The sequence below is a fragment of the Xenopus laevis genome, chromosome 3S (assembly GCF_017654675.1).
Source record: "Xenopus laevis strain J_2021 chromosome 3S, Xenopus_laevis_v10.1, whole genome shotgun sequence".
Taxonomy (NCBI): Eukaryota; Metazoa; Chordata; class Amphibia; order Anura; family Pipidae; genus Xenopus; species Xenopus laevis.
In genome coordinates this window covers 13685459-13709131 of record NC_054376.1, presented here as the reverse complement: position 1 = coordinate 13709131, position 23673 = coordinate 13685459, and the positions used below count along the sequence as shown (strand labels likewise).

At 38.6% G+C, this 23673-nt stretch overlaps 1 protein-coding gene across 11 annotated transcripts in view; it reads left to right on the top strand.

Moving 5' to 3' along the window:
- Nucleotides 1-23673, top strand: part of LOC108712621 (rap guanine nucleotide exchange factor 6) — a 136797-nt gene that overhangs the window by 69934 nt on the left and 43190 nt on the right. For 7 of the 11 annotated variants that reach the window (XM_041588015.1, XM_018254917.2, XM_041588017.1 and 4 more), the window contains 8 exons: nt 637-744; nt 3661-3864; nt 5501-5609; nt 6856-7102; nt 15338-15495; nt 17719-17733; nt 19257-19497; nt 22597-22980. In XM_041588015.1, coding sequence (XP_041443949.1) covers nt 637-744; nt 3661-3864; nt 5501-5609; nt 6856-7102; nt 15338-15495; nt 17719-17733; nt 19257-19497; nt 22597-22980 — 1466 coding nt within the window. The remainder of the gene's footprint in view (nt 1-636; nt 745-3660; nt 3865-5500; nt 5610-6855; nt 7103-15337; nt 15496-17718; nt 17734-19256; nt 19498-22596; nt 22981-23673) is intronic. The other 4 variants (XM_041588018.1, XM_018254918.2, XM_018254921.2 and 1 more) reach the window with 1 other exon arrangement.

Sequence of the window (23673 nt, the reverse complement as noted above, 5' to 3'; positions counted from 1 at the left end):
AAAACTGTACCTGCTAATTCAAGGTTTTTCTGAAGCTCTCCGTAAGTGATCCTTGGCTCTTGGCCAACTCTTCTGATACTTCTTTTGACTCCTCTGTCAGGAATCTTGCGAGAAGCAACTGGTCATGGCCAGTTTAGGGTGAGATGATGTTCTGTCCACTTCCAGCTTATGGCCCCAGCGGTGCTCACAGGAACATTCAGTAGCTTAGAAATACGTCTGTAACCAATGCCATCAGTATGTTTTGCAACAATAACGTTGCGAAGGTCTTAAGAGAGAGCTCTTTGCTTTTACCCATCATGAGATGCTTCTTGTGTGATACCCTGTTAATGAGAAACCTTTTTATAGGCCATCAACAAAACCAGCTGATATTAATTTACACTGATGGGGGACAGGATTGCTTTTGTAATACTGACAGATTTCAGTAGATTTCCATGCCTTTTTGCACCTCCTTGTATTCATGTTATTCCCTGTGTCATTCTACTTTACTACACATAACTTAATTTTTGGATTTATTTGTTTTGTCTTTTCTATGATCTTGGGTTCTTAGTTGTTCAATACTTATTTTCACTGCTGTATATGTACATTTGATGCTTATTCTAAGAAATGTATAAACTGACATTTTGCTTGGTTCCAAAGGTAACACGAGTTGTACTTCTATGGGTTAACAACCATTTCAATGATTTTGAAGGAGAACCTGCAATGACAAGGTTCTTGGAAGCATTTGAAAGGAATCTTGAAAATGCGGTAGGTGCCATTCTATGCAAAGACCAGTCTTCAGTTGCTTCAATTTCCATTTTTGCCCTGTTCAGAAAAACAAAATTGTCGGTACAAAAATGGGATTCATGGAAAAGTAGCAAGTTTGAAGACAATGATATGCAAAAGTAACATCAGTGATGGTTTAGCATTTTCAAATAAACTGCTAAATGATCCCCAAGTCTCTCTGAGGGATATAAGCACCATTATAAACAGAGTAATTCCATGTTAAAGCTGGGGCCAGACATTGCGGATTCTCGGCCTGCAGAGATGCTCCTCCACTGATGCGCTGCTGATCGATGTGCCTGCGCCTAAATACATTTCCTCCACTTCAGTTGCAGACAGACATTGCGGATGTTGGATACTGAAAAAGAAGATTTTGCATCTCATGCCAAAATCCATCACGTCTGCCTGTATCCAAGAGTAGGCAATATTTCCAGGCGCAGGCACACTGGGCAGCAGAGCAGTGGATTCTTGCCCTGTATTTCTCCCCAGGCTGAAAGACACAATGTCTGGCCCCAGGCAGTTCGGGGAAATTAGTCGCCCAGCGACAAATCTCCTTTTCTTCGGGGCGACTAATCCCCCCCGAACTGCCTTCCCGCTGGCTAGAATGTAAATCGCCAGCGGGATGGCACTCTGAGCGATTTGTTTTCCGAAACTTCTGGCGACTTCGGAAAACGAAGCACTAGAGTGCCATGACGCCGACGATTTACATTCTAGCTGACGGGAAGGCAGAAAAAGGCAGGCCGGCGAGATTAGTTGCCCCGAAAAAGAGGAGATTTGTCGACGGGTGATCTCCCCAGATCTGACAGTGTGTCTCTGCTGTGCAGAAGTCTACTCTGTATCTAGTGGCAGATTTTAGGATAAGAATAAGAAGTAAAATAGGACAAAAAAGTGCCTTAAATAATTGTAAAAGGGGTTGTTCACCTTCAAACACTTTTTCCAGTTTAGTTGTTTTCATATAGTTCTCCAGAAACAGAGACTTTCTGCAATTAGTTACTATATTCTATTTCTGATACTTTTTCTAATATTGAAGTGTACAGTTTCTTCTAGTGTAAACCTTCTAAGGGCTCTTACTGACGAGCGGTTGAAGCGGCAGGGGAGCGCAGGAATAGACACATTTAGCTTTTTTCAATGGGGCTGTACTCGCACAGGCGCCGAACGCAGGTTGAGACGCAACATGCTGCATTTTTCCTGCGTTTGGCGCCTACATGCACCTGTGTGAGTACAGCCCCATTGAAAAAAGCTAAATGCGTCTATTCCTGTGCTCCCCTGCGGCTGAACGCAGAAAAACGGAACGCAGGGGAGCGCAGCTTCAACCGCTCGTCAGTAAGAGCCCTAAAGCAGCTCTCTGAGGGGGGGTCGCCGACTCTATAACCGTTTTAAATTGATACAGTTAGTTGATACATTTGTTATATTTGTCCCTGCTGAGCAGAATCCCTGAGTTTTATTAAAGGCAGCTGTTAGAATTGATACAATAGTTGCTAATATTCCAAAGATATTGCTGAGAAATATATCAACTAATGTAGCCACTGAATGTACCAAATTGTAACAGTTCAGGATCTGCTCCTGGATCACTGAGCTGTCAGACTGAAACACCAGAGACAGGAACATTCAACTTTGAACTTCAATTTTGAAAAAATGCTAAGAAATAAAAAAATGAAAAGTCTGTATTTCTGGTGAACAATCTGAACTGAAAAAAGTATTTGGAAGATGAGCAACGCCATTAAAGCTCAATATGTAAAAGTACAATCGTAGAATGATTATATACAAAGTACGCTGCATTATATAATTTAAAAAACGATACCATGAAAATTCGTTTCCCTTTAAGGACCTAAGAGCTGAGGTGGAACTGTTAATTAGTGTGCATCAAGGCAATTATCCAAAACACACATACAAGTGTTTTGGGCACCCTTAATTTTTATGTGAAAAGAATTCCCTTTAAGGAAGTATTTAATTTTATGGCAGTTATTATTTACATGGCTGCTATTGCTGTTGGATAATGTTGTTTCTTAAATAATGCAGCAATAATTTAATCAGGTCTCCGTTCTCTATTACATTATGTTTAAAAATCATAAACCATTTAGTATGACAAATAACTGGGTCATATTTAATTTAATGAGATTTTTTATCTCATGAAAGCTTAATATAAGTCTATAGAAAAATTTGGAAGAGAGTAGAGAAGTTTTTCTCATCAAACTAAGGGGCAAATTCACTAACCTAAATGTAAATTCGCTAGGACAACGCTAATTCACAAAGATGCAAAGTTGCGTCCAGGGCGACGAACGCTGGGGAATTTTCGCTAGCGTTACTTCGGCAATCAAAGTGAAGATGCGCTAGCGTTGGCTAATTTGCATATGGCTAGGAATGATAAAGTTGAATGGACATATATGTTGCAGCAATCACATTACATTACACAAGTCCAGGGAACCTTAATAAAGAAAATAGAGTTGTTATAATGTCCTAAACATGAGCCCAGTGTATAGTTTATGTTCCATTGTTAGGAAATGTATGGGGGAACCCGGTTACCCAAAAAAAAATAAGGACTTTTGCAGGCTATCACTCTGAAAAAAGGAAAAGTCCCCAGCGTTTTTTGGGACTGTTTCCACTAAAAATTTGTAAATCGGCCTGAATGACGTCATGCTGCCGAATTTTCTCCAGCATTAGTCACTTCGCCCTTTAGCAAATCTACACCTATGTCTGACCCAACAGTGAATATGTTTGGAGTAAAAGTTTCTGTGCAGCGAATAAAGTTGAAACCGATGATGTGTTTCCCAATAAAAGTCCACATGCAATTCAGCGAGAAAAGCTTATTGCATAGTTTATGAAACAAAAACTCAATAGATGTCCTTTGGGAAAGTCCGCATTGAATTATGAATTGAATTGATAATAATCTGTGTCCCACAGAAAATGAAGGGTCATCTGCGACTGCTAAACATAGCCTGTGCGGCAAAAGCCAAATTGAGACAGGTTACACTGCTTAAACCTTCTCGTGAATCACCTTTTAATTTCACCGTTCTTGGGGGAAGTGACAAAGGTTTCGGCATGTTTATTGAAAGTGTTGAGGCCGGAAGCAAAGCTGCAGAAGTTGGATTAAAAAGTGGAGATCAGGTAAGATAATTTTCTTTTTCATTCTTCTTCTTTCGCTTTAGCGGTTAATGTAAATACAGGTACAGGATTCATTATTCGGAAACCCGCTCCGAATTACCTAAGGGCCATCTCCTATAGACTCCATTTTAATCAAATAATTCTAATATTTACTAATTATTTCCTTTTTCTCTGTAGTATAAAACAGTACCTTGTACTTGATCCCAGCTATTACTCTGTAAGGCATGGCATATATAAAAACACAGTTTATGGGAAATACATATCTTATTGTTGCATAGCAGGATTTGCCTAGCCTGTAGTTCTAAAATAATAACTAGGAGGTCCATAAAGTAATTTGACTTACCACATAACAGAAAAGGCCCAGGTGCACCACCCTGAACCTTAAAGGAACAGTAACACCAAAAATTTAAATTATTTTAAAGAAATGAAAATATAATGCACTGTTGTACTGCACTGGTAAAACTGGTGTATTTGCTTCAGAAGAACTACTATAGTTTATATTAACAAGCTGCTGTGTAGCCAAGGGGGCAGCCATTCAAGCCCAGGATACACAGCAGATAACAGATAAGCTCTGTAGTATACAATGGGATTCTTCAGAACTTATCTGTTATCTACTGTGTATCCTGTGCTTGATTGGCTGCCCCCATGGCTACACAGCAGCTTGTTTATATAAATTATATTAGTACTTATCTGTTATCTACTGTGTATCCTGTGCTTGAATGGCTGCCTCCATGGCTACACAGAACCGTGTTTATATAAACTATAGTAGTCTTTCTGAAGCAAACACACCAATTTTACCAGTTGAGGGCAACAGTATATTATATTGTCATTTCTTTAAGAGACTTCCATTTTTTGGTTTTACTGTTCCTTTAAGCAAGGGATTCAGATGTAATCATATACATATAGACCAGGCACTCAATTAAGGCAGTCTTCCCACAAGGCAGATAAAATCAAGTAAAGTTTTCATTAATGTCACTTAGAAGCAGCCTTACGCATTTCGTGTTACAAACACTTAGGCTAACTAGACACAACTCAGCATACAGTGTTTAAAAGAAAGTGCACCAATCAGGAAACACTTTCAGAAAATCACGTAAAAGTACCAATCTGAATTAAAATAACACCGGCCAATCAAAGCTAAGGCTATACCCACCAAGGAAGTCATGGGTACCATGGTTACACACCTAGCTTTGGCTGAAAACAGAGGCTTTAAAATGTAATTCATGTATAGAGGACATTGTGCGATTAGAAATCTGTCTGTAAATGGAGCTTATGACCTTGAACAGTTGTGTTTGGGCTGCTCTTGCCTCAAACTGAAATTGGAGAAGAAAGAACATGCACTCAGAAGGTTCAATGTGGGTTACCCGAAGTACCTCCTTTATTTGTGCAGAGTACAAAAAAATGAAACGTGTCAGGGGCCTCATGCCCCCTTTGTCAGTGTTAAAGTACACACAGGTGGTTCTGATCCCTTGAAAAAGATGACTATTTTGATGAACCCAAGATTTAGCCATTTTTTTTCCTTTTGTATAACATTGTTTATGCTGTGCAGTGTAATCTAGTACTACTTTATTTGATTTAACATTCTATTCTTAATTATTATTAATTAATTGTTATTAATGGTCTTTCTTTCCTCCGGTAAAAGATTATGGAAGTCAATGGGCAAAATTTTGAAAATATCCCTTACGCAAAAGCCCTGGAGATCTTGAAAAACAACACACACCTTTCCATCACTGTGAAAACCAACATTTTTGGTGAGTTGAACAATTACGTAGTTTTGTTAGTATATTTTCTTGCTTGCTGTTCTTATAAGGGTCCCTGCCTCCTTTCTGTCTTCCTCTGCATTTTTTTTAGTTAATATAAACTTTAGCTTCTCTTTATTTGTTCTTCTTCTGCCATTTGGATACATAGAATAATTGTTGCTGACCTGTGTACAATCTAGACACTGGTTCACTGTTCACTGTTAGACCCTGTTAGTGCAGAGCAGGGGTCCCCAACCTTTTTCCAGCAGTGAGCAACATTCAGATGTAAAAAGAGTTGGTGAGCAACTAGGGATGCACCGAATCCACTATTTTGGATTCGGCCGAACCCCCGATTCCTTCGCAAAGTATTTGGACGAATACCGAACCCAAATCCTAATTTGCATATGCAAATTAGGGGTGGGAAGGGGAAAACATTTTTTTTACTTCCTTGTTTTGTGACAAAAAGTCACAAGATTTCCTTCTCTGCCCCTAATATGCATATGCAAATTAGGATTCGGTTCAGCCGGGCAGAAGGATTTGGCCGAATCCTGCTGAAAAATTCTGAATCCTGGATTCGTTGCATCCCTAAGAGCAACACAAGCATGAAAAATGTTCCAGGGTGGTGCCAAATAAGGCTGTGATTGACTATTGCTAGCTCCTAAATGGACTGGCAGCCTACAGGAGCCTCTGTTTGGTAGGACACCTGATTTTTATGCAACTAAAACTTGCCTCCAAACTTGGAATTCAAAAATAAGCACATGCTCTGAGGCCACTGAGTGCAACATCCAAGGGATTGGGGAGCAACATGTTGCTCACAAGCTACTGGTTGGGGATCACTGGTGCAGAGTATAAAGGGCTTGGTCCATGTAACACAGATTCTTCTCCTGCAAGAATCTGCTGTCCCACTGCTTCTCGCTCTTTCTTCTGCTGCAGGCACTGTGGATTTCTGCTTCAAATACAAAATCTTGTGTTTTGCTCCAAAATCCATCTCGTCTGCCTGCACCTGAGCAGAGGTAATGAGTGCAGGCAGCACAGCAGAAGAGGAGCAGCGGACAGAGAAACATGTCGCGTGGCCCTAGCCTAAGCAGTGTAGTTAACTCTGGACATTGGGACTGATTTACTAGCACTGGCTAAATTCGTTTTCTGTATACCACAGCATCCTATCCATGATTGGCTGAGTTTAGCAACTGCAGAAATACTAAACATAGAACTAATTAGATCACCTTTTCTCTCTCTTCATAATTTAATTACATCATAGTGTTCAAAGAGCTTCTAAATCGAATTGGGCAGGAGAAAAAAAATGGGGTCCCACACGTCCCTAAAATCGCAGAGAAGAAGAATAATAGATACTCCATCCCCGATCTCTCAAATGATGTAGAACAGATGTTTCCACGGGATCGAACAAGCAAGAAAATGAAAGCCAATACAGTCTCTGGGGGGCGGAATCGAATCCGGAAAATCTTGGACAAGACACGTTTTAGTATATTACCGCCTAAGCCATTCAGGTAACTATACCGTATCTACCCAGGGATTGTTTTATGTTTCATGTATCTGCATTTTTACATGGAAATTGTTTAAAAATGAAAAAGTAGTTTGTAACAGAAATGTTTGTACAGATTTGTTGATTGCACAGAAGATTGAGGGTTAATTTAATATTGGAGAGGTGTAAGTACTAAGGGGAGAAAAATTGCACCCATTAGGGTGACATTCACTTAGAACGTTTTTGTCCCATCCACCTGTCACGCAGAGATTTTCAGATGAAAAACAGAGGGGGACATTGGGGCAAAAATACTGACACTTAACTCCTTTTTTTAGCACTTTAGACTGTCTTTATATGAGTCGACTATTGTTTATTATTGTGTTTAATAGCCACAGTTCCAAATATTGGGGTACAAATATAGGTATTCTGTATTTCTGGTGAGCTATCTAAAACCAAGTGAACTAAAAAACAAAGTTTTTGGAAGGTGGACACGGGCCTGATGCTTTTGGGACTTCTGCATGTTTATAGATACAAAGGTTAAATTCTAAATAATAAATGTTAAGTGTTGCAGTGATCTGTATGGGGACTATCTTTTTAGAAGCTAGAAATAATGCTTGGAGTATTTGGTAGAGACATTGTACCTAATGTATAGAGCTTAGGTTGTGGTATGATGTGACCCTGTTCTGTCCACGGTTTATCAAAAAGTTTCATTCCTGCCCTCATTTTTTAGCTAGTGTGAGTTTGTTGTGTTAGTCAACTGGGGCAAGAGTTTCATTACTCCATTTGGGCTTTTGTGGGTCTACATAAGATGCAATATCATGAGATGGGCGGGCGCTCCAGGCTTCAGGGTCTGCTTCCTCAATAGTTGTTAGAAATCCCTGGTGTGAGAGGGCAGGGAGTGGGGGACACTATCCGGTGGACGGGGGAGAAAGGACGGGTGTAAGGGGCCTGAAGTCTTCGTTAGGATTGCGAACCAAGGAGCAAACACCAGTCCAACACAGTTCAAGGTATCCGACAAGGGTGAAGAGAAAGAATCGTCAAGTCCAGGCAAATGGGTCAGTTCAGGCAGAAAGGTTCAAAGTCCAATAAATAGACCGAAGTCAAACACGAGAATCAATAATCACAAGAGTAAAGCGCACCCAGGAACACACAAGGTAATAACTACAGTATATTAGGACAATGTCTGTAATGTCCTGGTGTCTTAAATAGGCCTCATTTGGCGCCAAACTAACGTGATGACGTCACAATGCTGCGTCCATTCTGACGCTGCCGTCACGAAGATGCGTCCATTCTGACGCTGCCGTCACGGTGTACCGCGTGGAATCCCTGGGCGGCGCCATCTTGGGGAGGCAGGAGGGAGCGCCGGTAACAGCGCCAGTAAGACTTCCTTACACTAGGTAGGAGTATTCTGTGCACTCCGGGTTCCTCCAAATATATCTTGCGGTCTAGTGGGGCGGGTTGGGGGATAGCCATTGTTACTAGTCTCTATAATAATATAATATATACAAGGGAGAGCATTGGTCCTGGGTAATACTTTGGTACAGTTGATATAAAGCTTCCTGTGCTGGGATGCCATGTAGTATATGGGCTGGTAAAGCCATACACCCCTCACCTTGAGGTCTTTGCAGGCTTATGTCCAATTCCTAGAAAAGCATATTTTTAAACAGCTCCAATTTTCCTCCCTAAAATCTTGGAGTCAATTGGTGTAAATGTAGCTCACTTCATTGCCCCTCTATGGCAGTTTTAAATTAACAATGAGTGTGCACTGGCCCTATTATCAATACACAGTAATGAGTAGTATGAGTGTGTATTCATGCTCCATACCATACCAACAATTAGGCAGTTATTTACTAAAGTCCAATTGGTAGGAGTTTTAAAGGGAAAAACCATAATTTATAAAACCCAGAGGTTTCTATAAATCCAATAAAAAAGTACTCCATCTCAAACCTGCCAAGATTATGTAGAATTCAATGGCAGATGTCCCAATTTGATATGATCTGTGCTGGGTTACGTACAATAATCCAAAGAATTTGTGGTTTTCGGGTGTCAAATCCAGAAAAGTCTTTTCCCGCACCAAATTTTTTCAAGTTAATTTATTGATAAATACAGTAAAAATGTGCACGCCAGTCTGGTCAGAGTGGTTAGTGATACATTTTTGGATTTTACTAATTTACCCCCTAAAGTAGGTTTTTGTTTTTTTTTAAACATCTTTTTTATTATTTTTATACATTACATCCAATATATCTCGGCTGCCAACCAACATTTATGCAACAAGTTTCCAACAAAGTATCATTATACAGTAATGCTATTATTATTACATAGTAACACTTTTATACATTTAGGGTGAAGTCGTATCAATACAAAGCAATCCTCCTGAAGTAGTTTGAATGTTTTGCCATTGGGAAGGCAATAATGTACAAAGTAAACTATACATTGGAGTCTGTGGGCATTTTTTGGCTAAATAATCAGACCCCATTGTCCTTGACAGTCTATCCTGCCAATAGATGGGTCCATGCCTACAAAGACCTTCAATTTCAAAGTGGGCAATCACAAAGCTATTGGATGGAGAAAGTATAGAGGTCATTTACAGCAAGATGCACAGTGCACTCTATTAACTGGCCCTTGTATCTGTTTCCGTACTGTTTATTGTGCCAGTACTAGCACAGTGTCAGCTATGTTTATTTGCATATGTCATTTCTCTTTAACATTATCTGTCTTCTGTTTGTGCCTCGCTTACTAAGAGGATTGTTTGGGTAAGAGACGGCCAGTGTTCTTAAAGTTACTACATTCAATATTACTTCATTTCTGTGGCAAATAATTAGTATGCTTCTATTGTTTCTAATCTCAGCCACACTGTCTGTCTGCTTTTGGTGGTGTTTTGTTTTAGTGCCTCGATGTTGCCCTTATGTTTGTCTGGCCAGTCATTTCATCCATTCTGTAATGGCAGTGTTACATGTAGGATTTCTCTATGAACTCTCCATCCCATTTCATTTGTGGCTGCACACAATAAATGTGGCTGCTTGTGTATATTCTAATACTGTGTCTTTCCACTGTGCCTTTCAAAATAAATTCTTACAGTACAGCTCTTTACATGAAAGAGGACAGACGTGTTTGCACTTCAGTACAAGTATGAGACCTGGGGGGTTTCCAGATCAGGGATCTTTCCTTAATTCCGATCTTCCTGTGAGCCACACTCAAATGCAAAAAGAGTTTGGGAGCAACACAAGCATGAAAAAATACCTTTGTGTGCCAAATAAGGACTGTGATTGGCTATTTGGTAGCCCCTATGTGGATTGGCAGCCTACAGTAGACTCTACTTGGCACTATACTTAGTTCTTATACAATTAAAACTTGCCTCCAAGCCTTGAATTGAAAAATAAGCACCTGCTTTGAGGCCATTGTGAGCAACATCCAAGGCAGTAGCTCCTGAACAACATGTTGCTCTTCAATCCCTTGGATGTTGCTCCCAGTGGCCTCAAAGCAGGAGCTTATTTTTGAATTCCAGGCTTGGAGGCACGTTTTGGGTGTATAAAAACCAGATGTTCTGCCAAACAGAGCCTCAATGTAGGTTGACAAGCCGCATTAGGGGCTACTAAATGGCCAATCACAGCCCTTATTTGGCACCCCAAGAACATATTTCATGCTAGTGTTGCTCCAAATCACCTTTTACTTCTTAATGTTGCTCACGGGTTCTAAAGGTTGGGGATCCCTGATCCAAGGGGTTGGAGAGCAACATGTTGCTCGCAAGCTACTGGTTGGAGATCACTGCCTTAAAGTATCCAAAAAATATTCTAAACATGAATTGAAAAGGATTGTTTTGCTTCCAATAAGGATTAATTATATCTTAGTTGGGATCAAGTACAAGCTACTGTTTTATTATTACAGAGAAAAAGGTAATCCTTTTGAAACATTTGGATTATTTGATTTTAATGGAGTGTATGGCAGATGGCCTTCCCTTAATTCTGAGCTTTCTGGATAATGGATCCCATGCCTGTATATAGATTTCTTTTTGAGAGTAACGTGTAGATGGTGCTCTCAATCCTGCCTACTTGATGCAAATTATATTACTGGATAATCATATTCATTAAGAACAGAACAAAAGTGTTTATGGACTATGAATTGTTTTTGGAGGCAATATTGAAAAAAAGTGTACGTTATATCATATTCCCGTAGCCTGAAAACAAAAAACTCCAGTTGTGTCTTATGAGGCTTAGGCTATTGTACTCCCACCTTCCAAAAGGAAGACCGGCTCTAGTAATATTGTCCTTGAGGCATGGGAAAATGTATATCTGGGCCACTGATCAGGTTTAGAAAGCCCATACTTTTCAAACGCTATTTTTTTGGGGAAAATGAGTGTTGTAAAGCCAAAGCTTTCATTTAGTGGTATTATGTCTAAAAGGGAAAGTTCACCCAAAAATAACTACCTACTACCGTTTTTTGTTTCCTCTGGGGTTTATTTTATATTATTTGGCTTTCCATGTTCCCTATCACCAACCTGAAATGGAAAATGCTAATGTAATTGTTTTAGCAGATTAATTGTGAAGCCTATTTTTTTTTTTTTATCTTCTGATTAATTTGAATGAGACACTGGTATATGATAGAGGCCTGAATAGAAATTAGAGTAATAAAAAGTAGCAATAACAATACATTTGTAGTCAGCTTTTGAAAGCTGGAAAGAGTCGAATGAAGGCAAATAATTAAAAAACTTAACATATAAACAAAAACTTATGTTAAAAAGTTGCTTAGAATGAGCCATTCTATAACATAGTAATGTAACCGTGAACCAAAGGGGTGGATCACCTTTGAGTTAACTTTTAGTTTGACAGAGAGAGTGATATTCTTAGACAATTTGCAATAGCTTTTCATTTTTTTTATTATTTGTGGTTTTTGAGTTATTTGGTTCAGGCCTCCAGCTTGCAATTTCAGCAATCTGGTTTCTAGGATCCAAATTACCATAGCAATCATGCATTGATTTGAATAAGAGACTTGGATATGGATAGGAGTGGACTGAATAGAAAGATGAATAATAAAACATAGAGGTTACAATAAATTTGTAGCCTCACGGGCATTTGTATTTTAGATTTTGAAAGGTGGAAAGAGTGAGAAGAAAAAATAATTTAAAAAACTATAAAAAAATGAATAATGAAAACTAGTTGAAAAGTCTCTTGAAATTGGCCATTCTATAATATACTAACATTTAGCTTCAATGTGAAACACCCCTGTAAAGGAAAATGGAGGATTTACATATTATTCAGAGGATTTACTTATTATTATTATTATTAAGATTCACCTTTAAAGCTTATGCCACTCCAGGCTGATCACTTGCGTATAAAAATGTAAGACTAAGGGGCCGATTCACTAAATTCGAGTGAAGGATTCGAAGTAAAAAAACTTCGAATTTCGAAGGTTTTTTTGGGCTACTTCGACCATCGAATGGGCTACTTCGACCTTCGACTACGACTTTGAATCGAAGGATTCGAACTAAAAATCGTTCGACTATTCGACTATTCGATAGTCGAAGTACTGTCTCTTTAAAAAAAACTTCGACCCCCTAGTTCGGCAGATAAAAGCTACCGAAGTCAATGTTAGCCTATGCGGAAGGTCCCCGTAGGCTTGCCTAAGTTTTTTTGATCGAAGGATATTCCTTCGATCGTTGGATTTAAATCTTTCGAATCGTTCGATCGAAGGAATAATCCTTCGATCGTTTGATCGAATTTTCTGCGCTAAATCCTTCGACTTCGATATTCGAAGTCGAAGGATTTCAATTCCTAGTCGAATATCGAGGGTTAATTAACCCTCGATATTCGACCCTTAATGAATCAGCCCCTAAGTATTTTGAGATCTATATTATTGCACATAACGTGGTTTAGATTTTTGGCCCTCTCTAAAGCAATACCTGTGGGTTTTATTGTTCTCGTTTGTACTCATGATATCAGTAAATTTATTCCAGGTCAATGACCGTGAACAGTGTGAAATATTCTTAGGGGCAGATTTATCAAAGGTCGAAGTGAAAATTCGAATGAAAAAAAATATGAATTTCAAGCTAATTTTTGTGTACTTTGACTAGGGAAAAGTCAAAATTTGATTAAAATTTTTAAAAAATTTGAAAATTCGAATTTCAAAATTTATCCTGTACTGTTTAAAACCTGCCGAATTGCTGTTTTAGCCTATGGGGGATCTTCTAGAACCTATTTGGAGTCAACTGGTGGACGATTGAAAATGGACCTATTCACCCCAAAAAACTCTTTGATTTAATTTCAGTTGGTCTTTTTGAATTTCGAAGTTTTTCAAATTCAAAATTCCACCTTTGATAAATCTGCCCCTTAATGTCTGCCAGATTATGCATTTTTAACCAGATTTAGACTCCATTGCTTTTATGTAGCTGTTTCTGGAAGTATGGGCATTATTTAAAAGATTCCGCCACGGGCGTAGACCATGTGATTGTAGGGGGACTGGTAAAGCCATAATTAATGAGCAATATCAATATATCTTGGTAGACAAAGTCAACTTACCAATGTTTTGAGGCCCTAAATTGAATTTGCTGGGGGGCCCAGTAACAACTAGTTATCCCAGTGGAATCTGCATGGATTGCATGTAATTTAGAAGGAGTGGAGTTCACAAATGGGTTTGGGGGGATTTCCCTCTGCAACTCCAGTGGGCCCTAGACACCCCAGTCTGACACTGTATAGGGTTTTAAGATATATCCGTGCTCTCCTCAAGCTGTTTTAGCTGGGTGAACTGCTTGGCTGTTTCCCTTGCCACCCAGCTTTGCTCCATCCCAACTCCACCCACATTGCTTGCAAAAGGGATGTTTTCATATAATAGTCAGGACTGTGTATTATACTTGCTGAAGCGCACAGTCCTATCCTGTCTAAAAACAATTATTTTAGAATATGGGGATGGGGTTTGGGGAGGCATGTTTTTCTTTCTTTATTCCCCCACCTGGATGAATTTTTTTCTCGCCCAGTGGTTTTTTTTTTCTTTTTTTCTGAGAAGAACAATGTATGTTCTGGAAAACCTCCCCAATAATAGTCATACATTATAAAAAAGCAACAAGCTATGTTTTGAATTGTTTGAAGGTATTGGGTCTCTTAGAGTTATTACAGAAGATTGATGTGACCTTGGAAACATGAGCTTGACACTTAGGGGCAGATTCCCTAAAGGGCGAAGTGACTAACGCTAGCTAAAATTCGCCAGTGTGGCGTCATTTCGGAAGTTGGCTGATTTCCTATCGGGTGCAGGCGTCACTTCGCTAGTGAAGGAGACAGACGCTAGCGTTTCTGCGCACTCTAACGCCAGGCGAATTTTCGCTCCGGCGAATAGACGTAACTCCGCAAATTCACTAAGATGCCGATTTTACTGAACGTTACCTCATTCGACAGACTTGCCTTCGCCATTTTAGACCAGGCGAAGTGCAGTAGAGTGCATAGGACTTCCTCGATTTTTAGTGCAAGATTTTTTAAGTCCCAAAATACGCTGGCGTTTTTTCCTTTTTTGAGCGTGATAGCCTGCAAAGGTCCGTAAGATTGTTTTTGGGTAACTGGGTTCCTTCCCACTTCCATTTTATGGAACATAAACTATACACTGGGCTCATGTGTAGGGCAATATAACAACTTTATTTTCTTTATTAAGGTTCCCTGGTGTAATGTAATGTATTCGCTGTAACATATATGTCCATTCAGCTTTATCATTTCCCTCGTATGCAAATCGCACATCTTCGCTTTGATTGCCGAAGTAATGATAGTGAAAATTCGCCAGCGTTTGGTGCCCTGGACGCAGCTTCGCACTTTAGTGAATTGGCGTTGTCCTAGCAAATTTACCCCTGGCGAAGTGTTACGATGGCTGCAAAGCCGTCTCTGGCGAATTTACGCTGGTAAGGGAATTTGCCCCTGTAAGTTTAGATCAACGGTGCCCAAAAGGTAGATCGGGATCTTCCAGTGGACTTTTAGCTGGTGAGCAGTAGATCTCAAGACTTTGTCAACAAACAGCTTGTCTAAATCACCCTCCTGTCTCATGCTTTTCATTCGGATATAGTTAATAAATATAACAATATGCATTTTCTCATGAATCAATATTTAAGTAATATTTTCCATGGAACAGAATGCGAATGCTTTTATGGATGTAGATCATAATGGGACAACCTCAATAAAAGCAGACCTCGCATTAGTAAAGTATGGGCACTCCTAGTTTAGATGTTGGGAATATTTGCCTCTTAATCAGTTTCAATTTGCCTCTTAATCAATTTTCAATTGTGTTTCAGTGACGGTCGTGTTATCCAGTCGCAGGATGACAGTATTGTTGGCACCAGGCAGTGCAGACACAGTGTGGCTATTATGCCCATTCCAGGCACGCTATCATCGAGCAGTCCAGACCTTCTGCAAGCTACAACAAACATATTGGATTTTGCCAATCCTACAGGTAAAACTGGGCATGTGTCAAATGTAATACAGGTATAGGATGCTCGGGACATGGGGTTTTCCGGATAACAGATCTTTCGGTGATTTGGTTATTCATACCTAAAGGGATACTGTCATGGGGAAAAAATTTTTTTTCAAAATGAATCCGTTAATAGTGCTGCTCCAGCAGAATTCTGCAATGAAATCCATTTCTCAGAAGAGCAAACATATTTTTTTATATTCAATTTTGAAATCTGACATGGGGCTAGACATATTGTCAATTTCCCAGCTGCCCGAAGTCATGTGACTTGCGCTCTGATAAACTTCAATCACTCTTTACTGCTGTACTGCAAGTTGGAGTGATATCGCCCCCTCCCCTCCCCCCCCCGGCAGCCAAACAAAAGAACAATGGGAAGGTAACCAGATAGCTCCCTAACACAAGATAACAGCTGCCTGGTAGATCTAAGAACAACAGTCAATAGTAAAAACCCATGTCGCACTGAGACACATTCAGTTACATTGAGAAGGAAAAACAACAGCCTGCCAGAAAGCATTTCTCTCCTAAAGTGCAGGCACAAGTCACATGACCAGGGGCAGCTGGGAAATTGACAAAATGTCTAGCCCCATGTCAAATTTCAAAATTGAATATAAAAAAATCTGTTTGCTCTTTTGAGGAATGGATTTCAGTGCAGAATTCTGCTGGAGTAGCACTATTAACTGATTCATTTTGAAAAAAACATGTTTTCTGATGACTTGATCCCTTTAAGTCTACTAGAAAATCATGTAAACATTAAATAAACCCAATAGGCTGGTTTTGCTTCCAATAAGGATTAATTATATCTTGGTTGGGATCAAGTACAAGCTACTATTTTATTATTACAGAGAAAAACTTAATCTTTTTTTAAAATTTTGGATTATTTGGTCTATAGGGAAACGGCCATTTCACAATTTGGAGGTTTTTGGATAATGGGTTTCCGAATAACGGTATGGAACATGTTATGCAGAATGCTCGGGACCTGGGGTTTTCCAGATAAGGGATCCTTTTTATAATTTGGATCTCTCTACCTTAAGTCTACTTAAAAATCATTTAAACCGTAAATAAACCCAACACGATTGTGTGGCCCCTAATTGGGAATAGGGATATGTTATTTGGGGTCAAATGCAAGCTGTAGTGCTACTATTAGAATAAAATTAAATACATTTTGAAAATTTGAAACATTTGATTATAATGGAGGAGAGAGAAAATGAAAGAACAAATATACATCTTAAATTTCTTTAGCCATATGGAACTTTGATCAATTGTAATAAATGGGATTTTTCAGACCTCCTGTCTCAAATTCTCACATTTTTGAATGGTTTAATATTGCTGTTTTTATTGTATGAATTATATTATTTTTATATAATGTCAATCATTAGTCCCATTTCCTAATGTTAGACAACTATAAATATTACTGTAAGTGGCATTCATGCCCTCTAAGGTGACTTCAATCTAGAGAGGGCAGCTTTGTTTTCCCAAAAAACTAGACTTACAGGAAGGCCCCCATATCCAAATAATTCAGGTTTTTACAAATTATTTCCTTTTTTTCTGTAATAATAAAACAGTACTTTGTTCTTTATCCAAACTAAGATAAAATTAATCCTTATTGGACAAAACAATCATTGGGTTTATTTAATGTTTGAATGATTTTCAATACCTGTACTGAAAAAGAACCATGAAATGAGAATGTACAGTATGAGGCAGTATACCCCCTTTTTAAAATAAGTTAAATAAGTTAAATGAATATAGCTGAATATCCTTTTGCCTATTGTTTTAATTATGGTAGCTCTATGGTCTGTTATTTCTTGTACTAAACCTCAGAAACTTTGTTATGACCTGTGTAAAATGAGCTGTTCCTGATCCCTAAGCCTAACTACGTAGGGAAGTTGACGAGGGTTGTTTATACAGAGGGCTTCTCAACGGACTGATAATTTTTGATTGTGCTCAGAATAATAGAAACTATTGTGTAATGCAAGAAGTAGCAAAACTGTACCTATTTCTTAATTAAAACAAAACATAGTCAGTCAAACAAGAAAGAAAATACATTTGTATTGAAGTCTACACATGTGGGGAATTTGCTTTAAACAAAACACACTTGGTTTGTTACTTTAAAACAAACAAAGATATTCTTAAAAAATATAAACAGGACCACCATTGATTTAATCTCGTTATATAAATATGTTGTTTTTGTTTCTTGCTTTCTTGCAGCTTTTGGATTTTACTGTAAGTATATTTATTAGATAGACTCTTGTTGTATTTTTATAGTGCTTTGTTGTTTATTTTCTGTATTAGAGAAGAATTAACTGCTTTTCTTGATCCAAGACCATTTTATAGAGCTTAGAGTAGTCCCCTTAATATGTGTAGAATACACTAAATACAATATAAATACACTAAATAGATATATTTATATATTAAGTGATGTATTCTGTTTGTCACATGGCAAGAAATTGATGACCACACATCTACTGAAAGTTTATGTTAAATGTGAAAACATTTCTGTGTCCCTTAAAGGAATTGATCAGTATAAAAATAAAAACTGGATAAATAGATAGGTAATAAAAAAAAAATCTCAATCTAGTTAGTAATGTATAAAGGCTGGAGTGACTGGCTGTCTAACCTAATAGCCAGAACACTACTTCCTGCTTTGCAGTTGTCTTGGTTTCCCCTGATTGGTTACCAGGCAGTTACCAATCAGTGACTTGAGGGTGGCCACATGGGTCATAACTGTTTGCTTTTGAATCTGAGCTGAATGCTGAGGATCAATTGCAAACTCACTGAATAGTTATGTCCCATATGGCACCCTTAAAGTCGCTGACTAACTCAGAGTTAGAGAGCTGAAAAGCAGGAAGTAGTGTTCTGGCTATTATGTTAGACACCCAGTCACTCTAGCCTTTATATATGACATTTTTGGCTAAATATTAGAAAGAGTTTTTAATTTACACAGCCTATCTCTTAACCCAGTTTTTATTTTTACACTGAACTGTTCCTTTAGGCACAGTTCTACCCCCGTGCTCATAAAGGCTAGACTGCAGCAGTTGCGAACATGATGCATATTCTTTGTCTATCCGATGTATATTCATGTGCTTGTGTGTTAAAACTACTCGTTTGTGCCTGCCATAGATATGTGAATTAGAGTCCTGCGTGGGTCCATTTTTTTTAAAACCCGACCCGTACCGGCAACCCGCACACCCAAACTCGCAATTTGCCTGCATGTTCCCGCTACCTGAGCCGTAATAGGCCAACTATCCTTACACCCGGGGGATATACGAAACTGGAAGCGATGTCACATTTTTAAAATGGAGGGTGGGAGGGATCAAGTTTGCACCTTTGTTGGGTACCCAACTTTTTGCCTGAAACCCAACCACTTTGCAGGTATTCCTTGAGTACCCAACCCGGTGCGAATACTCATCTCGACATCTACCAAATACACTAATTAAATATCCTGACATTTATGTAAAATACTTTGAGAGACAAATGTTTTCTGTGTAATACTTATTAAAATAAGTTGTATTATATGATTATTATTGTAATTAAAAATAAAGCACACCTTTTCATTTAAAGGACCAGTGCAGGCGGTAAGGAGAGGGTCACGATAAAGGTTTCATATACTCCTACCTTATGCCTATGTGTCCCCAATAACCTAACTTGTGAGAGTAGTAGATATGTATTTTCCATTGTTGTTCATAAACCTATTACTTTCATAAAAGTGAGTTTCAAATGTAGTATTTGTTATTCCTGATCTTTAGACATCCCAGACCAAGTCATACGAATCTTTAAAGCAGATCAGCAGTGCTGCTATATCATCATCGGCAAAGACACAACTGCTAAGGAGGTGGTGGTGCAGGCGCTCCATGAATTCAGCCTTACGGGCTCCACAGACACATACTCTCTGTGTGAGGTCTCTGTCAGTCCAGAAGGCGTCATTAAACAAAGGCGGCTTCCAGATCAGCTTTCTAAACTGGCAGACAGAATCCAGCTAAATGGAAGGTAAGAACCTTGTATGTGTATACAAATCTGCTTGGATACGATGTATTGTATTAAAGGAGCGCTTCACCTTTACTTTTGGTATGTTATAGAATATCCTATTCTTGGCAACTTTGCAATTGGTTTGCAGTATTTTTAATTTATTTATTTTTCAGCTTTGAAATTAGGGTCAGCCCCTGGCAGCCAAAAACTATTGCTATTATGAGGCTGCAATTTTATTGGTATTGCTACTTTTTATTACTTATCTTCCTAGGCAGGCCCTCTCCTGTTCGTTCTGCCATTTCTCATTCAAACTACTCCCTGGTTGCAAAGGTAATTAAGACTCTAACAACCAGATAGCTGCTTAAATATCAAACTTGAGAGCTGCTAAAGATGGTGGCTGGGCAACTAATCTCCCCAACGAGGAAACTTCAGGCAACTTCGGACTTTCGAAGCGATTCGAATGCCACCCCACCGGTGATTCGTTTTCTTGACGGCGGGAAGGCATTTCAGGGAGATTAGTTGCCCGAAGTAGAGAAGATTTGTCGCTGGGACGACTAATTTCCTCGTCTGCCACTGTTCTAAAGAAAAACCTAAATAGCTGAAAAAAACATAAAAAATTAAGACTAATTGCAAATTGTCTCAATATCTACATCATACTAAGTTACTTTCTTAAAGTTGAACTATCCCTTTTGTGCAGTGTTTTTTTTTTTTTTGTTTTTTTTTTTTTAAACCTATTAAAGGGAGCAAGGACAAGGCCGACCTTTTCATTGATATAAACTTGCTGCATCAAGCAGTATTGTATTATTTATTCCTTTCAATGTATACAGACATATGATTTAGAATACAGGTTATATATTCAGCAATTTTTGGATAATGTAGCTTTTTGATAATATCAAAACATTGAAAAGTTGCGTAGAATTGACCTTTCTTTAGCATACTAAAAGTTACCATAAGGGTGGTGGCAGACAGGGAGATTAGTCACCCAACAACAAATCTCCTCTGCTACGGGCGACTAATCTCCCCACACTGCCTTCCCGTCAGCAAGAATACGAATCTGTGATTAGCTTTTTAAAGCCAGCTGCAAGAAGAACAATGAACGCAGCAATTTGATTTGTTGTCATGGGTTACTGCCCATGGGCAAATTTGCTCAGTGTTGATAAATTAGCCCTTCTGCCTCCTGCAGCTTAACCCAGAGGAGCAGCTGCCTCGTGTCTCTGGTTCTCAAGGTGAAATTGGGGAAAGAATTTTACGCGTGGAGAAGGGAAAAGGATATAAAGGGCAAAGAGGGTTATAAGGTACCAATGAGCTAAAGGATAAAGAGTATGGCAGAGGGGAAAAGAACGTTCGATAGTTGATAAGAAAAAAAGGAGGGCAAGGAATAAAGGGATTAGTTGAAGAAATAGAATCCACAAATTCTGGAGAGTGTGTGAGTGCGTTCACATAGTTCTATTTTTCCAATGAACTGATTGCATTTAATCCTAACCAGGCAAAGACTGCAGTTAATAGGCATATTTAGGTTGTATAGTTATGGGATCTATTATACAGAATGCTTGGCACTTGGGGTGTCCAAATAATGTTTTTTCATAATTTGCATCTCCATAAAACTGTTGTACTCTCATTAAACACACATTTTCAATATTTTTTGTTTATGGTTACTGTTGGTATACATTTAAATTATATTATTATATAGAATTTCATCTAATTATTATTTTTTTTTTTTATTGAATTATTTAGCTTTTTTTTGTTTAGCTGCTCTTCTGTTTGGAATTTCAGCAGCTAACTGGTTGCTAGGGTTCCATATACCCTAGTAACCAGGTGGCGGTTTAAATGTAAGACTGACATATGAAAAGGCAAGGGACAGAATAGAAAGAGAAGTAATAAACAAGACACTAATTTTTTTTGGCTGCCAGGTTCGATGACCCCCTCCCCCCATCTGACAGCTGGAAAAAGGTAGAAGAATAAGACATTTAAAAAGGAAATAAAAAAAAACCAATTGAAAAGCTGGTCTAAAAGACGTTCTATAACATACTAAATCGTTACAGGCAAACAACCCCATTAATTTAGAAAATAAATCAATATTCTACCTGAATATTCTAACTAGAATATTCTATTCTATTAAAAGTAAATATTTAATATGGTACCATGAATAAATTAGTGCTGCCGACTGTGTGGCGCTGATTTATTAATTATGGACTATGGGTGAAGTTATATTGATGTTTTGGGGAAAAAAAAAAAAAACAATGATAATAAATTGAGGATGTGTTTTTTATGATAATTGTGGGTTTTTATTTGAAGAACTGTTTTTTTTTTTGTTTTTTTTTCCCATATTCGTGCTGGATTTTAGGTAGCGAGCCTTTGAATTTTTTTTAAAAAAACATGATCATGAAAAGTTACTTTCATGATTTGAGTTTATTGTTCTCATCATGATAACCAATCCACTTCCATCATTCTTAAAGTAAAAGGAAAGGATTACTTACAGGGGGTGTTTTTCCAACACTTTCCCCTAAATCTCCACAGCCAGAAGCTGCGTTAAAATGCAAAAAATCATCCAATGAGAATCCCAGCTAATCTGTAATCCGTCTCCATGTTCTTTGTTCCTGCAACTGGCGTTGGAAGCTTTAGGGCAGAGACACACGAGAAGATTCCGGGAGATTTAGTCGCCCGACGACTAATCGCCTCTTCTACGGGCGACTAATCTCTCCCAAAAGCCTTCCTGCCAGCCATAATCTAAATTGCCCGCAGGATGGCACTCGGACCTCTTCGTTTTCCGAAGTTGCCTGATGAGGAAACTTCGGAAAACAAAGCGCTCAGAGTGCCATCCCGCCAGTGATTTAGATTCTAGCCAGCGGGAAGGCTTTTTGGGTAGATTAGTCGCCCGAAGAAGAGGTGATTAGTCATTGGGCGATTAAATCTCCCCGAATATTTCAGTGTGTCTCTGCCCTCAAGCAGAGTTTCCCAGAAATAACTAAGTCTGTCCTTTATCTCCACGCTTGATTCCAGAGTAATACAATGAAGACAAAAATTACATAATTATCTGTTTATGTAAGAGAACAGCAAGGTGCCCGTCATTTGAGGACGGGGTGCATAATATTTTGGTGATTCATTTTGTTTCTTCTGCAGGTATTATTTGAAGAACAACATGGAGACAGAGACATTGTGCTCAGATGAAGATGCTCAGGAGCTTCTCCGTGAAAGTCTCATCTCTCTCCTTCAGCTTAGCACTATCGAGGTGGCAACGCAGCTTTCTATGAGGGACTTTGAGCTCTTCCGTAATATTGAGCCCACCGAGTACATTGACGACCTTTTCAAGTTACATTCCAAGACCAGCGCCGCTCATCTTAAACAGTTTGAGGAAGTGATCAACCAAGAGACTTTTTGGGTGGCCACGGAAATTCTAAGAGAACCAAACCAGTTGAAGAGGATGAAAATTGTGAAGCATTTCATTAAGACTGCCCTCCATTGCAGAGAATGCAGAAATTTTAATTCCATGTTTGCTATTATAAGGTATGGTATTTTGGTGTGTAAGTAAAAGAAAAAAAAACCAAAAGGTAGAATTGTCTGTCCACATAATAGTGCCGATTTACGCCCATATGTGCTAAATTGTATTATCCAGGAAATACAGTTCATACATAGAGGAAAAAACCGTATATGCTCCATCACTGGTAATTGCAATAATACTGATCTACTCATGTACCTCACCATAGTATATCTAGCTTCAGCAGCCTACTTAGACCGTTCCTCTATAGTTATGTCACTGTCTAGCGTGTCCAAATTAATAAGCATAGCACGAAGCTTTGCAGGATATTACAGAATGGCAGTGTAACAGTCACAAGCAAACAGAAGCAAAATAAACAAGCCTTTTTACGTCCATACGCAGACATAAAATCTGAGACAATTTGCACTTGGTCTTCATTGCTCTTGGTCCTCAACAATATAATTGTAGCCTCCAGAATCAGCTTCAAGTTGAGACGATAAAAAGTAAAAATGAAGACCAGATCAAGGCATTCTATAGCAAGCTGAACTTTAACTTGAAATGTAAATGCCTCCTTTAAATAAATAAGTAAATACAGTACAGTGTTCCTTTGTTGTTAAAACTGAAAAATTAGATAATGCCATCCCAATGCTCACAGCAATAGTGGAATTATAACAAGTGTTAGATTGGGACACAGGCTGGATGTTATTAAGCACAATATGGCA